This window comes from Glossina fuscipes, unplaced genomic scaffold, assembly GCF_014805625.2.
Source record: "Glossina fuscipes isolate IAEA_lab_2018 unplaced genomic scaffold, Yale_Gfus_2 1, whole genome shotgun sequence".
NCBI classification, from domain to species: domain Eukaryota; kingdom Metazoa; phylum Arthropoda; class Insecta; order Diptera; family Glossinidae; genus Glossina; species Glossina fuscipes.
Window position 1 is genome coordinate 27,188,280 of NW_023998415.1, and position 19,376 is coordinate 27,207,655.

Genomic DNA, 19,376 nt, shown 5'->3' on the forward strand with positions numbered 1-19,376 from the left:
CAATCAATCTCTCTCTCTCTCTCTCTCTCTCTCTCTCTCTCTCTCCACTGCCTCTATCCCTCTCTCCCTCTCTTTCGCTCCATACTCTCTCCTATCTCTCTCAATCTCTCTCTCCCGCTCTCGCTCTCTCTCTCTTTCTCTGTTTTTCTCCATCTTTTCCCGTCCATAAAAAGAGAGCATTTTGAAGTTAAAATAACGGTAATGTGTGTATAAAGATATGCAATAAAGCGAATCACTTGATTTACATTCAAATTTAAATATTTTTAATATAAAGTAGGAAAAGATAGTAACACAATGAATGTAATATGCATATATATATATATGTCGTGTGCCGAAGCTACTAATACCCAACACTACTACGTACTTGATTGTAAGATAAGGCGAATATCTGTCAATTTGTCTGTTATTATAACATTAGGCAGCAACAAATGGATACTTATACGCTTTACTATATTCTTTGGTGATCTCTCAACTTCCCTTGACGCTGTACGTGAAGACAGTAATAAAAAAATATTCAACGCCTAGCTTATGCGTTTAGGCAAAATTATTGTTATAACGCCACACGAAGGGCAGATGAATATAAATAAATCGATCGAACCGGCCTACACGCTTATGTAGAACATATACACTTTATAAAAGATCTTGGACGTATTATTTCAACCATAAGAATATCAATCGTTTATTTGGTAAATAGTCTAAGTCAATTTTCCGATCAATCCGCGAGCCTTAAGCGTATCTCGTCATGCAATTGAATTGAATTTGTAAATTGTTCCAGTGAATATTTTTTTCAAAATTCTATATATACATATATATATATATATATATATATGTAATATATTTGCTGTGAATTGTAAAACACAAGTTTTATCTATTTTGAACGTGTTGTTGTTTTTAATCATAAGCATGTTGGTGGCTTGGTTAAAGCCGCCTGAACATCTTTCTATCTATCACGCATATCACGCATAACATAATGAAAAATTCGACATGAGCTTACTTGACGACAGTGGATGTAAAATTCCGTAAAGACTTATCGCTTTTATCGATTTCAATGTAAAACTTCGACTTAGGTTGCTTTCGAAATGAACAACGTATTTTTGAAGAAATATGAAAATTTTCAATCTCTTAGCTTTTTAGACTAGTAAACGAGTTAATGGACGCGATATTTGCCTACGCCTAAGGCGCAGCAAAAATACACGAATACATGAGAAATTTCGATTTTCTGTTGGAAGAGTTTTATTAATATGAACTTAAAGATGCAACAAATAATCGCAAAATTCTTACTAATCAAGAAATTGTACAACGTCGTATATGGTTTTCAATAAATTTTCTTTGGCATTATGATGAATCAATCAATGAAAGCAATAGGCCACGCCATCCTATGATGACGAGTATAAGAAAGAAAAAAAATCATCTAAGAAAATATTAATCAAGCAATGCACCATTATGTACATAAAATACAAAACTAAACGGTATTAAATGTTAATGTTTGAATAAAATGAGATAGATGAGAATAAATTCTGAATGCAAACAAAATCATTGATAATAATATCGCGCTATCTTTATGTACATCTATGTGTACATAATATAATAATAAGTATGCATCCATACTCTTAACCGACATTCAATATTTTACCGTTAGGCACGTCTATTCATATAAATGCATACATACATACATACATACATACATATATTATATATGTAGATAAGTGTTGTAAGTTTAATACCTAGAAGGAATGTCATATTAACTGCATTACTACATTTTTCTTTTTTTATGATTGCATTTTTCTTATTTTTTTTTTTTTTTTTTTTGCTTTTCTTCTTTTTTTTTTTTTTTTGAAATTATCATCAATCTAAAGACAAAAATTGAAAAAGAAAAGCAAAACAAAAAGGTTTCGCTTTATTTACTTACACATGTAAATATTATTGTTTTTCAAAGCCATCATTAAAAACTATAATTATATATATATATATATATATATATATATATATATATATATATGGCTGTGAGTGTTATTTCTCTTTCACTCAGCTTCATTATTCCGTTTAATCGTTTCGTATTCGCATGCTCTAGCTACTTATTTGTACAGCGAAAATGCAGTTATGCTCTGATTTGTACCAGTTTCGACTTTCTTCTTCTTTATTTATTTATCAGTTAATTTTTTATACGCACATCTATGCAGATAGATGTATATGTATGTGCATACCTGTCGACAGAGCTAAATGCATCTGCATGTTATGAATATAAGCGCAATCTTGATTTGAACGATTTTTAAATAATTAAAAGATAGCTTTTGATAAAATTTTCCACTCTCAAATACATGCATAATGCTTACATACACGTTATTTTTTTTATTTTTTTTTTGTTTTCTTTATTTTGCCTTATGTTTAATAAGGACCGTGTCAGTAGATGTGCTCAGTTTATTTTCAAGAAAAAAAGATCGTACATTTTCAAATTTACAGTTTTCTTTTTCGAGGTTGGCAAGTCTTGAACCTGTCTTTGAACGACTTGTATTCGCATTAAAATTTCGTTTACGAAATTCAATTAAAAAATTGCGGATTCGAACATTCTATATTAATGCTTTCGTTAAAGAAACTTTCTGAGAATTTAAAAGAAAAAGTGAATAAACATAAATCGATACATAAGACTTGCGCTCATTAAAAATATATATATGGTATATAGTGGCAAATGCAGCTCTTCGATTGTTATAACACGACTCCCACGGTGGCCTTCGCCATTTAATGCACTTGTCACTTTAAAAAACGGTACGGATTTATTTACAGGGAATTTTATCTCTTAAATAAGCCATCCGGGTACTTACTTACGTATTAACGCCACCGCGGCAAAAATATTAGTTTTTATGGACACGACATCCTTGCCTTTGCTTCCTGTTCCTAGAATGGATAACATTCCCGTTGTACTTGCATTGAATTGAATTAATATTTAACGCACACTACCAGATGGTACAAGTAGAATTAAGCTCGCTGTCGAATCACGCTCTATTCAAAATAAATACATATATTAGAATGCCCTCGATAGTGTGCATGCAGTCATCTTGCCTATAAAATCTTTCAAACCTCTAATACAGGTGTCCCTCGTATAACACGATTAATTCACACCGTTCTATAGCGAAACTGTGTTATGCGAAACAAGGTATACCATGTAGTATCGAGGCCTTCTGTTTTTTTATATCGAAACCGTGTTATACGAAACGTTCAAATAATATAAATAAAAGCAACATGTACCGTATTATATTGAAACCATGTCTAAAGGTGTAAAAGTGTATCGTATCTACTTCGATTTTGCATTTCAATCAGAATTTCTCTATCAGAAGCTAAAGGACTTTTCAATTCTCTTTAAAATTTCCCGCTACGCGCTGCGAAAAGATCTTCTTCAACGAAAAAATTCTCTAAATTTTTAGCTCGAGTTATTCTTATTCCCTGTTCCAGATCAGTTAAGTTTAAATGAGGAACCGTTGTAGTATTGCGAATGTTTTCGTAATCACCGGCATATTTAAAAGTGGACGTATTTATAAGTTCAATAAATTCTTCTTCATTCAAAGTTTCTTCTTTAAATAGTTCCCGAACATCATCAATGGTCATATTTGAAAATCTGTTCCCTTCTAAATTATAAGCAACCGATATGATTCTGTTAAATTTTGCTTCTTCACTTGGCATAGAGTTTCCTCTCTGAACCGTTTGGGGTAACAAAGGTCTCCAACACGCATGAAGTGTAGACTGATTTAATTCCTTGCACGCCAAAGCTATAATTGCGACACTATCTAAAATAGAAAACTCTTTCCAAGCTTGAGTAAGCGTGACATTTTTATAGTTTTCCAGTCTTTCGAAAATTTTTTGGAATGCTAGTCGTATGTAGTATGCCTTGATTTTTGCAATGATTCCTTGATCTAATAGTTGGATCAATCATATAAAATTTGAATGAAAAAACATAATTTTTACGTTAGGGTAGTTCATCTCTCTACTATGAGCAATAAAACTTTAAAGTTCCAATTTTTTTTTATTCAAAAACTTTCATAATTCTAGGCTAAAACAATTTTTAAACCAGTCTTCAAACAAATTTTGCGTCATTTTATTGCGGCTTTCTTATTTGCTCGCGAGAAAACTGGCAGATGACATTTTTCAGTAGCAATTAAGTTTGGAATTTCCCTTATTGAGCGCAAATACAAATATCCAATGCATATTCGATTTTTTGAAGTCATGTTGTGTTAAAACCATGTTACAATTATTCCCAATTCTTGTGTAATCGTCTAATATCGAAATCGTGTGTTACAATTACCGCGTTATACGAGGGACGCCTGTACATTAATTTATTCATTTATTAAAAAAGAAATTCTGAAAGTAAATGACAAGGTAGCTGAACCATGTTGCGCCCCAAATTATTATATTTAGATTATCATTCGGGAGAGTATAGAAGCAAAGTCTAAAATCTTAAAGTACCAGCAGTGTCTAAGGCTATCGGCTTTATTGAAAACCCTACCGCACTTGAGATTTGAATCCACACAACCTGCCACTCAGGTTAATTTGAAACAGCATAAAATAAACAAGTAAGAAAACTATATTCGATCGTGACCGAATTGTTTATACCCCTTACCGATGTCATCAAAAACACTGAAAAGAAAAGAAAGGCTGATTTTTTCTATTTCCACAGTACAAGTGTAAATTTATATCGTATCGGGTTTCTGTTGCGGTCTATGAGTAACAAGCACACAGCAGGGAAAGCAAAGATGTCCTCAGTTTTTGTCGTATAGACCTACGAGCGTAGTGGGCGTGTTCATTGAAAAGTTTAAGTCAATTTCACATTCTTTCCCAAGTTCGTAGCCGATATAATATGGGAGAGTATTAACCACAGACACTTTAAAGTTGGGTAGACGAACAGATGGATAGACAAATAGACGGAAATGCTTAGATGCGTTCAAAATTTGAAAGTGAAAAAAAAGAAACATATAAATTTGTATATTCAATAATATTGGGCGGGTGTGGACAAAATTCTTCTAAAATTCTTCTTTATATTGTGTATCGATTGTAGCTTGTGAGCAACGAACAAACGACAGGGAAGGCAAAGGTGTTCTCAGTTTTGTTTGTACAGACGTGTGAGCGTTTTAGGCATGTTCCTTAACTTGCTTGCGTCATTTTCAAATTCTTCTGCAAATTTATAGGCGATATCTTCCTTTCTGCGAAAGGTAAAATGTGTACCACAGATAATACACATGTCAGCAGACGGGCAAATGGATAGATTAACAGATAGACAAATAGACAACCGAGCAGACGGCCATGGTAATATGAATATGAATGTTGTTGGTTAAAAGAATGTGGAATATTACATATGTTAACAATATATGTAATTTATTAAGCATATGCAAACTTTAAGGAACGAATAATAAGTTTACCTATGAAGTAAGCAGATTTTATCATAACTCATCTCAAAATAGTATTCGAAGTTAATTTCGGATTTCTTTAAGATAGACAGTAAAACCTGAAATTTAAAATTTTTGTACATCATATTCAAGCTTTTTGTACAAAATGCCTGGATTCGTGCAATGTTTTGACCACGGCATTAATATCAATCGGTATTTGTAACTGAGTTTACTCTAAAAATGTCAAAAGTCTATAACTAAAATATGCAAGTTACATACATGCCTTATATTAATATATGTAATATTAATAAGAATAATAGAAAGAAAAAAACTACAAATAAACGATTTTGGGAAAAAAAAATTTGAAAAACATATTACTGCAACACCCCTTAATCCCCTTTCGCTGTTTCTGTTCAATGGAAAATCTCAACGTATTCCTATCTAACATTTTCGTTCATTCGTTCGTTGACTTGAAAGATTACTCTAGAGATTACTTGCCTTAGGTAGTGCATAGAGTCTTTGCCGGTAATTTTAATGAAAGCTAAGCAAAATATTTTTCATTAGAAAGAAATTTAGTTCTAAAGAACTTTCTATAAATTTTTAAAAAACGAATGATTTTAATTGAATTTTCTTTAGTTGCAGAATGTTTACTGTGATGGGCCACATGTGGACTCGGCATCGTTACCTCTGGAGCACAGATCCGTTTATGGAGCCCCTGCACCGTCACCAGTTTACGGATCGCCACAAACTGCATTAGCTGCTGGACCCAGCAATGATATATCCGATGAAGCCTGGCCTTTAGCTACAACAAATGATAGCCCGCAGATTAAACATTTACAAGTTCAATGCGAGAAAACTCATATGCGAGTAAATATAGAATTTGATCGTCCCTTCTACGGCATGATATTTTCGAAAGGATTCTATAGTGATCCGCATTGTGTTCATTTAAAACCCGGTACTGGACATTTGAGTGCCACTTTCGAAATTTTTCTAAACAGTTGTGGTATGACGAGTTCAGCTAATCATAATGCTGTTGGTTATGGTACACCAACTCCGTCAGGCAGTTATGTTGAGAATACCATTATCATCCAATATGATCCCTATGTACAGGAAGTTTGGGATCAAGCTCGGAAACTGCGTTGTACATGGTACGACTTTTACGAAAAAGCGGTCACGTTCCGTCCATTCCAAGTGGATATGCTGCACGCAGTAACTGCAAACTTTCTGGGTGATAATTTGCAGTGCTGGATGCAAATTCAAGTAGGCAAAGGGCCATGGGCATCTGAGGTCTCAGGTATTGTAAAGATTGGGCAAACTATGACGATGGTGTTAGCTATAAAGGACGATGAAAATAAATTCGACATGTTAGTGCGTAATTGCGTTGCCCATGATGGCAAGCGTGCTCCAATACAATTGGTGGATCAGCATGGGTGCGTCGTTAGACCAAAGATTATGAGCAAATTCCAGAAAATTAAAAATTTCGGGCCTTCAGCCTCTGTAGTTAGTTTTGCCTATTTCCAAGCCTTCAAATTCCCCGATTCAATGAATGTTCACTTTCAATGCGTAATCCAAGTTTGCCGTTATAATTGCCCTGAGCCTAAATGTGGGCCTGGTCTACCCGGTATTGATTATGGTGTACCTCAAATTGGAGATAATGGATTGGCTTCAGAATATGGACCACCAGATGGATATGAACGTGGAGATTTCGCGATCGGCGGTTTACCACCGGCCGCTTATCCGGATCCCAGGCATCCCTCTAATGACGCCACCGGAGCATATTCTGAAAACCAACCCGATATCGTACCTTCCCCGCAAGCTCAAACTTCACCGATTAACGGCGCCTCTGATTCCGGTCCAGCCAGTTCGCAATCGCCTACACCAAATGCTAACGATTTGCACTTACCACCTCCGCCATTGCCCGGACAAGCAGGACAATATAGCACAGTGAAACGCAAAGATGATTTAGAGGGAGGAAATTTAGTGTCATTAGGGGGACGCCCTCGTTCCGTCGAGGGTCTAGACGACTTACGCGGGGTACGCAAACGTCGCGACACTATGGACTTTACCGTCAAACCACGTATATACAAACGCGATACTCAAGAGATGACGGATGTAAACACAAGTCGAATTATACAGGTAGTTGCACCTGGCGACGTCAATTTCGCTCTCAACAACAACGCCAGCAACGAAACAGTTGTAATACAATCAGCACGTACAGCTGATCCTGAGACAATTTGTATGTCAGTACCGAGTTTTGTTGGAGGCCTTGTTATGCTTTTACTCGTATTGGCTGTGGCTTCATTGGTGGCAGCGTTCCTTTTTGTCAGAGTACGGCATTTTGATCGTAAGGGCGCACCTATGGGTTATCATAATTAAGATCAAAATACCTCTAACAATCTTCCAAAACAACAGTATAACGACGTTCCAGTTTAATTTAGTAAACGTAGTAAAAGTAGTAAACGTTTATCGATTGAACACATGGGCTCTTATAAAACTTTCATTACTTTCACTGACTATTCAAAGTAAAATACTAGATTGGGTTTCATCTTTCAAATCTTTTCTTTTTCTTTCAAAAAATCAAAATGATTTTTCAGTATATTTATTATGTGTGTATGTAATTTATTATTTAAATAATTTATTTTTTGTATTATTTATTTCCGTTATTTTTTTAATTGTAAAAAAAAAAATTAATTGTCGAATAAAATGAATAAACAATTTAAGGAAAAAAAAAGAGAAGATAATATATGCTAACTTGGAATATAGAAGTGAGTATATTTAACTATATGCTGACTTCACAGAATGGTTAACATGTTACGAATTTCTATATATAATAATCGTGCATTACGAAATAATTAAATTGGATAGTAGCAGTTTTCTTTTTCTTGAAACACCTTTTGAAGACGAATATTAAGCTAATCAAATGCTTAAAGCGCATAAAAATAATGAACAGACATGTCGTGTTTTTCTGTTTTACAAAATCAAAAGCAAAAAAAGCGTGTCAAAGGTAAAGCTACAGTTAGAAATTTCTAGAGCCCTACAATCTGCCAATCTTCATGCGAAAACATTGTGTGCGCTGCTAAGTGGGTCTAATAAGTTACATGTCGAAATAAAGAAATGAAGCTTACGTGTTTACGTACTTCGAATATGTTGTCTTACATAACTAACCATAAGTAACCATTCGTTATGCTACATTAAGCACCTTCCCTCGCATATTTCTTTATCAGCTTACTTACCTAACTATCTTATATTTTTGAAAATTGAATACATATTCCGTCAAATTGCATGTATTAAAAATAGCTAATGCCAAGAAAATTCGCTCTTTCGTTTGTACTTTCATTGTAAATAAATTAACAAAAGTGTTTGCTTTGCTTTAACGAGATTCTGATATTGACTTGGGTTATATAGACACATTCCATATAAATCTGTTTATAATACGTATAAAAGCTACAAAATACGTTTTGTACTTAATGTTTGATGATTACATACATTACATGTGTTATGTAAGGAGCATTTATGACAATAAACAAACAAAAAATCGAAAAGAAAGAGGGCACTACCCTCTTAATAGTTGACAAGACAGCGATAATTCGCTTTTATATCTCAGAATTATGTAAGCGATGCTTTTCATGCAAAATATTCATTGTATTTATTGAATTTGTTCTATTTAACATCTTAAATGATAACGACAAGTCAATTTAGCTAAACTTATTTATACAACTAATTAAAAACAGTTCTAAACTTTTCTAAAACTTAATACCTACTATAACTAAACTAAGACCTTGAGCACCTTAACATTTTTCATTTCCCAATTAGTAAGTGTTAGGAGCTTCGAGCGTCATTTATTGTTGCTGGCACATGAACTTCCAAACCATCCATGTCTTTAGATAGTTGAATTTGGCAACCTAAACGTGAAGTATCTGTTAAATCATACGCTAAGTCCAACATATCCATTTCCTCGTCGCTAGGCTTATGCGGAAGTTTATTGTAATCAGCTTCTTTAAATATCAAATGACAGGTAGAGCATGTTAATGTTCCCTCGCAAGCGCCAAATCCATCTAAATCTATATGATTGTTAACTACTACATCTAAGAGCGAGTCCCCAACTTTACCTTCAGTTTTAATTTTCTCGCCGTTCGCTTTAATAAATGTTAGAGAGATTCTGTAAAAGCAAAAATATTCAAAAAATTGAAGTTAATTATCATATTTAAATTTTTATATGAATTTCTAAAGTGATTCGCTGCTTTACTTACTTCTCCTTTAAATTTATGCCCACCGATATTTGACGTACATTGTGTCTATTTATTAACCGTACATTTTGCAATTGGCTAAAGCCATGGCTTAATGAGCGTAATATTGATGAACTTTTACATTTTAATACATTGTGAAAAGCCTGAAAAGCCATCTTTTTTTTCTTTAAAAATAAGACAATTCGAGGTAAATTCGTAATCTTATCTAATCTAGACGCAAAATAAGCGCGGTTTTCTTAGCAAACCTTTTACAACAAACTCAACAAAATTTCACACATCATTTTATATACAACAACACAAACAACAACTTTCAAATTTTTTTTTGACTAGCTTCTTGCTGATGTTGCTATTCATACTTTGTTACTTTGCGTCTGTATAAGCAGAAAAGAAAAACCGAATTTGCATAAGCAATATGTTTTTTTGTATTAACGCTTTTCTTCTTTCGTAATTATAGTATTATAATACAAGATTGAAAAATTAATAATTTCATTATATTAGTTCTTATATTTGTATTTTCAATAATATTACTTAGAATTTTATTAGGATGAGATGAGCTTATTCATTCTGTTTACGAGATGAGTCATAAAGGATGGGTAATATTAAAAAGATCAAAACGAATAATAGGATTGTTATTTATAAGAGTTGTAGGGAGAAACGTTATTTAACTAATTCTTCCTAGTCCTAATAGTATTCTAGCATTTATATTTAAAAACTTAAAATTATTAACTTCAATCGCTTGTATTATTTAAGGGTTGATAGGTGATAACATTTCTAAAGTAACTTACATTTTTTTTAATTTATAATTTATATATTATGCTTAATGCAAAAAAACAAAATAATAATAATAATAAAATATATGTGAAGAGAAAAAATTTTACTCTCAACAAAGTCAAAAAGGGTCATCCATAAGGACACAGGATTGCGAAGGCGACGAAATCGTTCCCATTGTATGGATATAATAGACCTCGATCGAAACGTAAATGTAATAATGATTGAGAAAGTTATCAGCTGTTATCTACTCGGTTGTAAAACTCCGCATGGTATATAAAAATAATTTTAGTGCTCAGTATATTTTCATACAATTTCTTCTTTAGTTAATTCCTCGCGGTTTTCTGCTTGTTTGTAGAACAAACAAATCAAAGCCTATTTAAATGCCTTTAAAGAATATAAGCACATTTTTTCACGCAGAACTTAATTATTTAATTTAAGTTTTATTAATTAATTTTTAATTCTTTCACTCATTTTGCGTTCTAAGGAAATGGACCACAGGTGGAATAATTTCGACCTGAAGCGCCCTCCTTTTATAACCATACCGGTGAAACACAGTAAATTTGGTAATTGAATCATTAAATATATACTCAAAAAGAAAATGTTTATCTATAAATAAAGGTTTTCATAAATTTTAGTCCCTTTATTACATGCCGGAATTGATGAATATTTTTGTAACCACGGTACTTACGATGAAGTATTCAATGAAACAGCAGCTTTGCTTTCACGTCTAATAGCACGTCGCAAGAACTCATTCAGAAGAATGCATGGTTTCAGAGATATTTGCAAATTGAACGCTGCCTTATGCCGTTTATTGCGAGTAGATTTTAAAAAAGAGTTGGACACTTTTCGTTCATCGTTACCCGATGTTGCCTATGAGGACGGCACAGAAATATATATACCGGCAAGAGATTGTTACGACTTCCTATTATTGCGTTTGATTGCTGTGCATAAATTGTATGAGAGGATTCAAAATTGCTGTACCAAGGCTGCGGGCTATTTTCTTCATCAAATAAAAGTGTATCATTTTTTTGAAATTAGTACTCTCTTGTTGGCTGTTGTAGCAAAAATAAATGATTTGAGTATGAAATTGGGAAATTTGAGCACAAATTTATATCGACACTTGCTGCCATTTAGAGTAAAGCTGCCACGCAATATCAATCCAAACGTCTACAGCGAGCCCGAATTTGCATTTCCTAAAAAATTAGAAGAGTTCGATAAAAAAAGATTTTGCAATCTGCCATCTTCTAGTTTACAAGACACAACGCAAATGGAAGAAGAATTAAATCACTTGATAAGAGCAGATAGTATATTAGCGCCAGTTAGAGCCAAGTGCTTAAGAAAGATTGATGTTGGTGTTGAAGTGGAGCGCCAAGCAGAAGAAAGAGCAAAAACCTTAAACATTGATGAACTAACTACCGCAGAAGATGTAAAACGATTTATCCTGAAAGAACGAAAACAACGATCTAATAACTCAACTGAATGTATAACAAGAAATATAAAAGGTCACGAATGGTTGGGAGCGGTGAAAATGTTTGAAAAGAAAGTTCACAACGGTGAAGCTAGGAAAGGTTTAAGTGTTTTTCGGAAATTCCTCGAAGCAAAAATAAATTAAAAATTTAGTTTAGACCGCTAATATCTTCGCATCTTATTTTGTTTTTTAGTTAATATATATTTTTAAACTTCAATAAAAGCAGCGCTGGACACAGTAACCCGCCAGTATCCAGTATAAATATTTGTATAGCATAGCTTTCCACAGTTTCCATTTCTTTAATTTGTAATGACGTTTTTTTTTTTCCAAGCTCATGATTTCAGATCATTTTTGAACTATAGCGTATTTGCATAGGTGATTCTTGTGGAATTTGATACTTCTGAAAAATCACAGTTTATATATATATATGTATATATACGTATAGGAAGCATAATTTACCTTAACGAATTTTTTAAAATTGATAACCCCATTTTGAGGGCTCACACATGGAAACTTAGTCGCACTTTTATATTTATAATGTGTACGATGCTGATTGTTAGCAAAATTGTTTAGAGAAATTTGATGTATTTGAAAAGCATCTTTAAACGCCTCCGCCAATTTTTGGTCTTCCTCATTTTCAGTTTTGGAATTTATATGGTCATTGTTTTGTTCAACTTTTACATAGCTAGAGGAGCAACAAAGCCAGCTTGAAACATTGATTTTACATGGTAGAATTTTCGGTTTCGGTAGTATGATTTTTGACGTAGCCTTTTTAGTCACTGTTACAAATTCTTGTGTGGGTACTAAGTCATTGCTATCTTCACAAACAAATTCGGATTCATTGTAATTTTTTTTGTCCTTGAAATTAAACAGCCCATCATCTGAGTCATTATTGTCCGGACAAAGCTTTTTAGCAGTTTGTTTGGATTGCGTGGGCTTATCTCCAAAGTTGAACAAATCGTCGTCATCCACATCATCAACGTCTTCTCTTAATGCCAATATGAGCGGACGTTTGCGAATCCTTTTAGTTGCCTCCTCATTGGTTTTGTTTATATTTTCCTTAATTTGTAATGATGTTTTTTTATCCTTTCCTAAAAAATTTTTTGAAACGTTTTGCGACTTTTCCTTATTTTCTTGTTGATTCTGTTCTCCTTTATTCGCTTCCAATTCCTTTTGTACCATATTACGCATTTTCTTTGCAAATTGGAGTAAATTCTCATCATCACTGTCATCATCCTGATTTTTGTCGATATCTTCATGTTTCCGCTTTACTTTATTATTTTCTGTAGGTGTCTCCGTAACGCACATATTGAGCAATAATTCCTGCTCTAACGAGCCTTGCGGTTTATATGAGTTTGTGTTCATTAGGCTCTCATTCGTTTCCGGAATTACTAACTCACTACCCTTATCTTCCGTTAAATCAATAGTCACTGTTTGCGGGACGTTCTCCGTTAATGTTAAAGGGGTCTTGTCGCTGATACTTACATAACAAGGATTACAGTACCTTTCGGTGGAGCAATATAATATAGCATAACCGATCTCAAACTCCGGTATTATACGTCTACCATGAGATTTAAGAAAATCTGGAAAGGGGTTTTCGAATTAAAACATATTAAATTAAAATAAGATATCAAGCTATACTGCTTACCTGCTATGGAAAATATGGTTTGCGAACTTTGAGTCTCTGTTGAGGGTGTGTACTCAATTACTATAACATTACTTTTAAGAAGAAACGCTTTTTGTACACCAGCATTAAGGCTTTTGTACGTAGCCCCTGCCGATTGTACAAGAGGTCCATACATATCGGCATGTTTACGATGTAAAAAAATAAACGTGTAATCTCGAAGTAGTGTTTGACGCTTTGGCTGACGAGTCAGATCAAACGTTTCATCGAAACATGGACGATAATGCTCCATATTCGGCAAGGAGACTTTTTTAGCTCTAATAGCTTTTAATAGATCTTTCAAATAATTAGATGTGATTATAGGCTTTTGATTTAACAAGGCGTACAACAATTTGATGGTGATAGAAGATCCATTCATTATTAAATGTGTGCAAGTATTTGACCATTCCGTAAATACTTGGCCTCCTATATATCCAAGTATTTCCTCTACATCTGTCTGTTCTCTCTTGCTTAAGGATGATGTGACCACATTCAGTACATCATTTTTAACTTCCCAGACATTTTCAAAACGTCCAAATCGTATACGATCGTTCGCCTTTAATGGTAAACACTCATCCTTGTTTAAGCGTTTATTTTTTTCAATATCTTTGTTGTGAAATGTGCCATACTTAGAGCCCACATCCTTCAGTTGCAGTTGAACGTCATTTTTGCTTTTAATGATTAGCTGAAAAACAGCATGAGCTCTACTCACAGAACTGTCATTGACAAGCTCCAAATCTGCATCCAAACGGCCTACAGTGTATTCGATTTTGTCAGCAATGAAGTAAAAGCAATTACCTTTGAATAAATGGAAGCGTTTTATTTCGTATAATTCGCTGGTTGACATAAATACGTTGAACGATTTTATTGCTTACCTGTAGAAATATTTTTAAGCATCCACATTATTAAATAAGAATTCTTTTTCTTGTTTTAAACAAATAATAATAATAATAACTGAAAAAGATTCTTCACGAGAAGCATAGTCTGTCTATAGTTTGAAGACAAAAATACATACATTGATTGTCAGTTTACTTTTCATTTTAAGAGAAGCGTCTGCGATATGGCAACTTAGGTGTCATACGTGTCATATACAGAAAGTAATGCCACTTCTTTAAATTTAATTTCCTTTCTGTTAACATTGTCCATAAGTGAAAATATAATAAAAACAAAAAAATTAAGTAAATCATTCAGCACGTCATTAACATTATTCAGCGTATAGATATTATTGTACGAAGTTTAAATTGTCTATAATAATTTTTGTAGCCATAAGTATAAAAGAACTTTTTATTCTAAAAGTTACCTAAATCCATGTGTCTTAAAATCCAGATATTTAAATCTTTGCCTTTTTTTTTTTTTTGGTATGTTGAACAGAGATGGACTAAGCCAATCTTTGCCTTTCAACTAATTTAAAATTGTTGGTAACCGATAACGTAGGAACATATTGTTTTTGGCTTACTAAGGGTCTGTCACTTATCAATCCAATTAGCATAATTAAAATTATTTGAAAAATAATGACTAGAAAAATAAGTTTTGCAAATTCTTAGAAAAACACAAGTCCATGAAAAAAATACATTTCTTTTGAAATGTAAAAAAATGTGTACACAAATGCGTTTGCTCGACAAAATTAAAAAGTATTCAATTTGTATTTTCTATTAAAAAGTTATTATGGATTTAAAATAATTGTGGCGTGGAGGTAGCGTATAGTGTAATAAATCCATTGAATCATTATATTTTAACATGATGATGATGATGTCTCCTTCCTTCGTAGTGTGGTATCAACTTTATATTAGTCAAGTTTCTTCTTAGTCTTCCGCGAGAGTGGTGTTTTGAACGTTGCTTCCTCATACATAGCTGTTTTATAAGACATTTTATTTTGCTCAGTTCGGAAAACTCTCATTTAACATATTTTTACTCAATTTACCCATTCTACGTCAGTATTTTGTTTTTTTTTTTTTTTTTTTTTTGGCTTGAAAAAATCGCATTTCCTAGAGGATTCTTTGAAAATGCGATGAAATCATTTCGTTTCATTTCATTTAAAATGAACCTTTTCCTTCCACATTCTTTTATGAATGCGTAATATTCTTGAAAATTGGTTTTTCTTAACGGCATTTCCACAACTCCGAGGTCTCTATCATTTGGTAGAAATGAATGTCCCGATAACAGAAACTTATGTATTAAATAATAATAAAACATAAAATTGGGATTTCGTAAACGGAATTTAGGTCATTTTTAAAATAGTCATTTTTCCGTTTCATTACCTAGCAATTTCACAAAAAGCCTAATCCTGCAATTTTCAGTCGTAAGGAGTTCTTTAAATTCCGAACTAATCCCTCTAAACTGATCCGAAAGAATCAACCTTTCAGGCGATAATATTCATATGATAAATCTTGTTTGTTTATGTATGTTTGGCTTAAGGCAGCCAACAAAAACTTTTTGCTCTGGCTATATGCGTTGTACCTTGCTCAGCCATCTTTAATCTGGACGAATAAAAATTTTACTTTTTTTTGTTTTTTTTTTCTTATTTTTTCTTGATTTGTTTAGATATTTGGATTAGCTTTGTTGACGATAAGACGAATGTATCCAGTAACGTGATGAGTTTCTATTATTTGTTGATCTTTTGCGTTCTATAAATGTTGGATGATATCGGGCACCTTTCGTTAGGTCACAGAACTTAGATGAAAGAACTGTAATGTTTTACGGCAACTAGTTGATGCAAGTTGTTAAATGATTGTGAAGAAAGTTTGTACAAATAAATTTAATCAGATCGATGTTTTGAAACCATTTGACAAATTACTGAACTATAAGATAAACATTCGCTTTTATATATTTCAATATAAAAAAAATAAAAATTTTCAACTAAAACCGAAAGCTGTTATTAATTAACCAAACATTGACGAGCTCAAGACAGATAAGATATTATGTATATTTTCGCTCATTCATGGTAAATAACTTTGTTGTGCTATAATGAAGTTTGGGATGAGTGTATTTATGTCATACTAAATAACCATTGGAATTATATAAATTATCTACAATCTATATATATATATAAGCTTCATATCTCATATTCATAGAAAATGCTTTAATTTACTTTTTAGTTCCTCGTGCTTTTTACTAATAATGTGGAATTTTATGGACAAACTGCCGCTATATGCAAGTCATTGTCAGAAGCATTGCAGACACTGTACTCATATGTTATCCAGACTTTCGGACCTTGTTACTTGGATACTGATAAGAATTTTTGTTTGTACATTGACGGTAGTGGATTCTATAGGGTTTGAGGTATTTAGAGATATCGGATCGGAAACCAAACTTCTTACGTAGTAGCTCGCTTGCTTTGGCTGCTAAGAAATTCTTAATGATGCAAAAGCTTAACGATAGCATTTGTTTAAATTGTAGTAGTCCGAGAAAATGAGTTCAGGGCAGAGAGATATATCCGCTCCAAGGCGAATTTGGCTTGTCTCAGCCCTAATTTACCTAATGTGGGCGAATTGAATTGTTTTTGACCCTTGTAAAACTATAAGTATATGTATGTGCATGTATTCCTATCAATTCTTACGGATGCGAGAAGTCTATTAACAAGCAAGGTGACGGAGTGGGGGTAAATGAACATTTCATTTTACGCTATAAGTTTAATACGATCGTACTTGTATGTTTATCTGTTAGTTTGCGTAGGAACTTTGGTAGCACATAAGCATTTTAATTGTAAAAAATTTACAATCGGTGGGATCTTTAAATGAGTTAGCGAAAAGTTTTGCAAAATTTACTGTTGACAGTGTAGTTCTCTGCAAATTTTGTTAGATAGCCAAAGTGTTGAAGATGGAATGGGCAGACTTCTAGGTGAAGGCGCGTCAATTTCTAAAACAATAAATTGCCTTTTGCTGAGATTTCTTCTTTGTCAGCAGTTGTTACATATCTAGGAAAATGTAGTCAAACAAAAATGGTAGGTAAGAGATTTGGCCTTAGGTTGGGACAGACATCATCAGCCTTTGAAAGTAAAATATTCTCATTTTTCAAAGTATTGTTTCTTTTTGAAAAAACGTAGCTGGACATGTACCTCATCTAGGGAAGAAGCATTGTTGTTGTTATTAAAAAAACTACTAAAGAATGAAATGCTATTGCAATCGATTTGAATATGACGTAAGTAAATTGTGAAAGTACGAACAAGGACAATACATTCAGCACTGTGGCTTACTACGGATTGAGTTGATTCTAATGGTGAGAGCGATCTTCAGCTCTGTCTCACACTGAACATTTCAAATCTTGCTTGAGAAATGCATTTAAAAGCATTTAAATATGAGACAACATGAAATTTGCTGCATTGCAGTTTTCGTAACGAAATGATGATAACAATAGTACAGTAAGTACTATAATAAGGGCACCGTCTACATGCTTCCTTTATTAGTAGGAGTGACCTGGACTGGTAATTGCATTAAAAGAATACTATTTGCATAGTAAAAATCAATCGAAAAAATACCTTTCGTAAGATTATCTCTCTCCCTCTCTTCTCGTAGAGATAATTAAGACGTCTATTGAATATCTGAGAATTGATTGCTTGTGTCCACAATTGTATAGTTTAGTAAAAGACAATGTTGTCAGACAGACAACTCAGTAAAAGCCAAAATAGAATAAGCGGGAAGAAGAGGAACAAGAAGGTAATTTCCCTACCCAACTCCACCCTTTTTGCTGATTGTGGGCGTATTAGTGAGCTAATTGAAAACATTCTTATACAGAAAAAGATTTTCATATTAGAATCTATGTAGAAGATTCTCAAACTGCTGATGCAAGCATATAATAAAAACTTCCATTTTTTTTTCCATTTTTCGTATCGTTAACATTAAAAAAAAAAATAAAAACAAAATATTTCAAATCTTTCCAACATATAGAAGGCAACCCGAAGAAATCCATTGCATGTATGATTTTAAAATTTTGCCAAGACGCCAAGTACACACATTTTTCCCAATTTTTGTCTCATAGTCCAGTACACTTAGTTCCAAAAATTGTCTAATCGGCCATCGAAAGAACAAGATATTTCGATTGTGTTGCTGTAAGAATTTGTTTGTTCACTAAAGAATTATAAAAATAATGAAAGTAAAGAATGAGTAACAGAAAATTCGTTATAAATCGTATTTTCTTTCTTTCTTCTACATTTATCGCGGCATATCGGATTTACCAAATGTTCGCAACATACAATAATATGGGTCCGTTAAGTACCTGAATTAGATTGGGTACAGAATAGACAAAAAATAGGTGCATGAATCCGCTTACAAAGCGGACAAAATTCAAAATATTATCCCTACAATCGATAGACTCGTGGCGTCATAACTGTAAGACTCTTAATTAAAATTGTTGTGGTTTAAAGAAAATTTTTTATATCAGAGTTTGGAGAATTCATTCACCATTATTTTCTCAAAAAGTCACATATATATATATATATATATATATAAACCAGGGTATGTAAATGTCATATTAAGTTATATACAATACATATATATATATATATACGACGCGTTAGGCAATATTGATATTACAAGCGAATCGATCTAAGCCCTCTTCTGCAATTGAATTCGGCAATATGTTAACTATTGAATGTTTTGTTTGTAACAATTTGAAATGTTGCTTAATTGAGAATTGAAAGTCAAGCAAACACTTAACTAACACCAAACACCAAAGAGTTAGAATTAAATTAATACAATCCGGCCGAGTAAGCAAGAATCTCGACTAGCAACTCAATGGTTCGTGGGTTCAAATCTCAAGTGCCGTAGAGTTTTTAATAAAAGCCGAAAGCCTTTAGAGGCTAGTGCTTTTAATACTTTATTCTTAGAATTTATTCTCTGGCTAAATTTATAATAATAATA

The 19,376-nt window shown here is 32.9% G+C and overlaps 4 protein-coding genes across 7 annotated transcripts in view; 2 read left to right on the forward strand and 2 right to left on the reverse strand.

Moving 5' to 3' along the window:
- LOC119631570 overlaps positions 1 to 7,908 on the forward strand; it is a 31,746-nt gene extending 23,838 nt beyond the window's left edge. Inside the window, exon 3 of the mRNA XM_038023911.1 lies at positions 6,009 to 7,908. Coding sequence (XP_037879839.1) covers positions 6,009 to 7,748 — 1,740 coding nt within the window. The 3' untranslated portion in view covers positions 7,749 to 7,908. The remainder of the gene's footprint in view (positions 1 to 6,008) is intronic.
- A 1,007-nt stretch (positions 7,909 to 8,915) lies between these two features.
- On the reverse strand, positions 8,916 to 9,876 carry LOC119632108 (adrenodoxin-like protein 2, mitochondrial). Of its 3 annotated transcripts, none has more exons than XM_038024859.1 (3): positions 9,623 to 9,876; positions 9,482 to 9,531; positions 8,916 to 9,427 (listed from the first exon to the last, which is right to left on the reverse strand). In XM_038024859.1, the coding sequence occupies exons 1-3, from the start codon at positions 9,772 to 9,774 to the stop codon at positions 9,192 to 9,194; spliced, it is 438 nt and encodes a 145-aa protein (XP_037880787.1). In that variant the 5' UTR covers positions 9,775 to 9,876; the 3' UTR covers positions 8,916 to 9,191. The 3 variants fall into 3 exon arrangements, with proteins under 3 accessions (XP_037880787.1, XP_037880786.1, XP_037880784.1); XM_038024858.1 differs by having other exon boundaries at positions 8,916 to 9,433; XM_038024856.1 differs by having other exon boundaries at positions 8,916 to 9,531.
- Positions 9,877 to 10,547: 671 nt separating this feature from the next.
- Positions 10,548 to 12,042, forward strand: LOC119632177. 2 transcript variants are annotated; one of them, XM_038024971.1, is made up of 3 exons: positions 10,548 to 10,659; positions 10,875 to 10,953; positions 11,026 to 12,042. In XM_038024971.1, exons 1-3 carry the CDS (start codon positions 10,657 to 10,659, stop codon positions 12,000 to 12,002), a joined length of 1,059 nt encoding a protein of 352 aa, XP_037880899.1. In that variant the 5' UTR covers positions 10,548 to 10,656; the 3' UTR covers positions 12,003 to 12,042. The 2 variants fall into 2 exon arrangements, with proteins under 2 accessions (XP_037880899.1, XP_037880900.1); XM_038024972.1 differs by lacking the exon at positions 10,548 to 10,659 and having other exon boundaries at positions 10,677 to 10,953; positions 11,026 to 12,041.
- Positions 12,043 to 12,160: 118 nt separating this feature from the next.
- On the reverse strand, positions 12,161 to 14,543 carry LOC119632176 (nibrin). Its single transcript, XM_038024970.1, has 4 exons — positions 14,397 to 14,543; positions 13,507 to 14,319; positions 12,318 to 13,441; positions 12,161 to 12,258 (listed from the first exon to the last, which is right to left on the reverse strand). The coding sequence occupies exons 1-4, from the start codon at positions 14,422 to 14,424 to the stop codon at positions 12,199 to 12,201; spliced, it is 2,025 nt and encodes a 674-aa protein (XP_037880898.1). The 5' UTR covers positions 14,425 to 14,543; the 3' UTR covers positions 12,161 to 12,198.
- Positions 14,544 to 19,376: the final 4,833 nt, after the last annotated feature.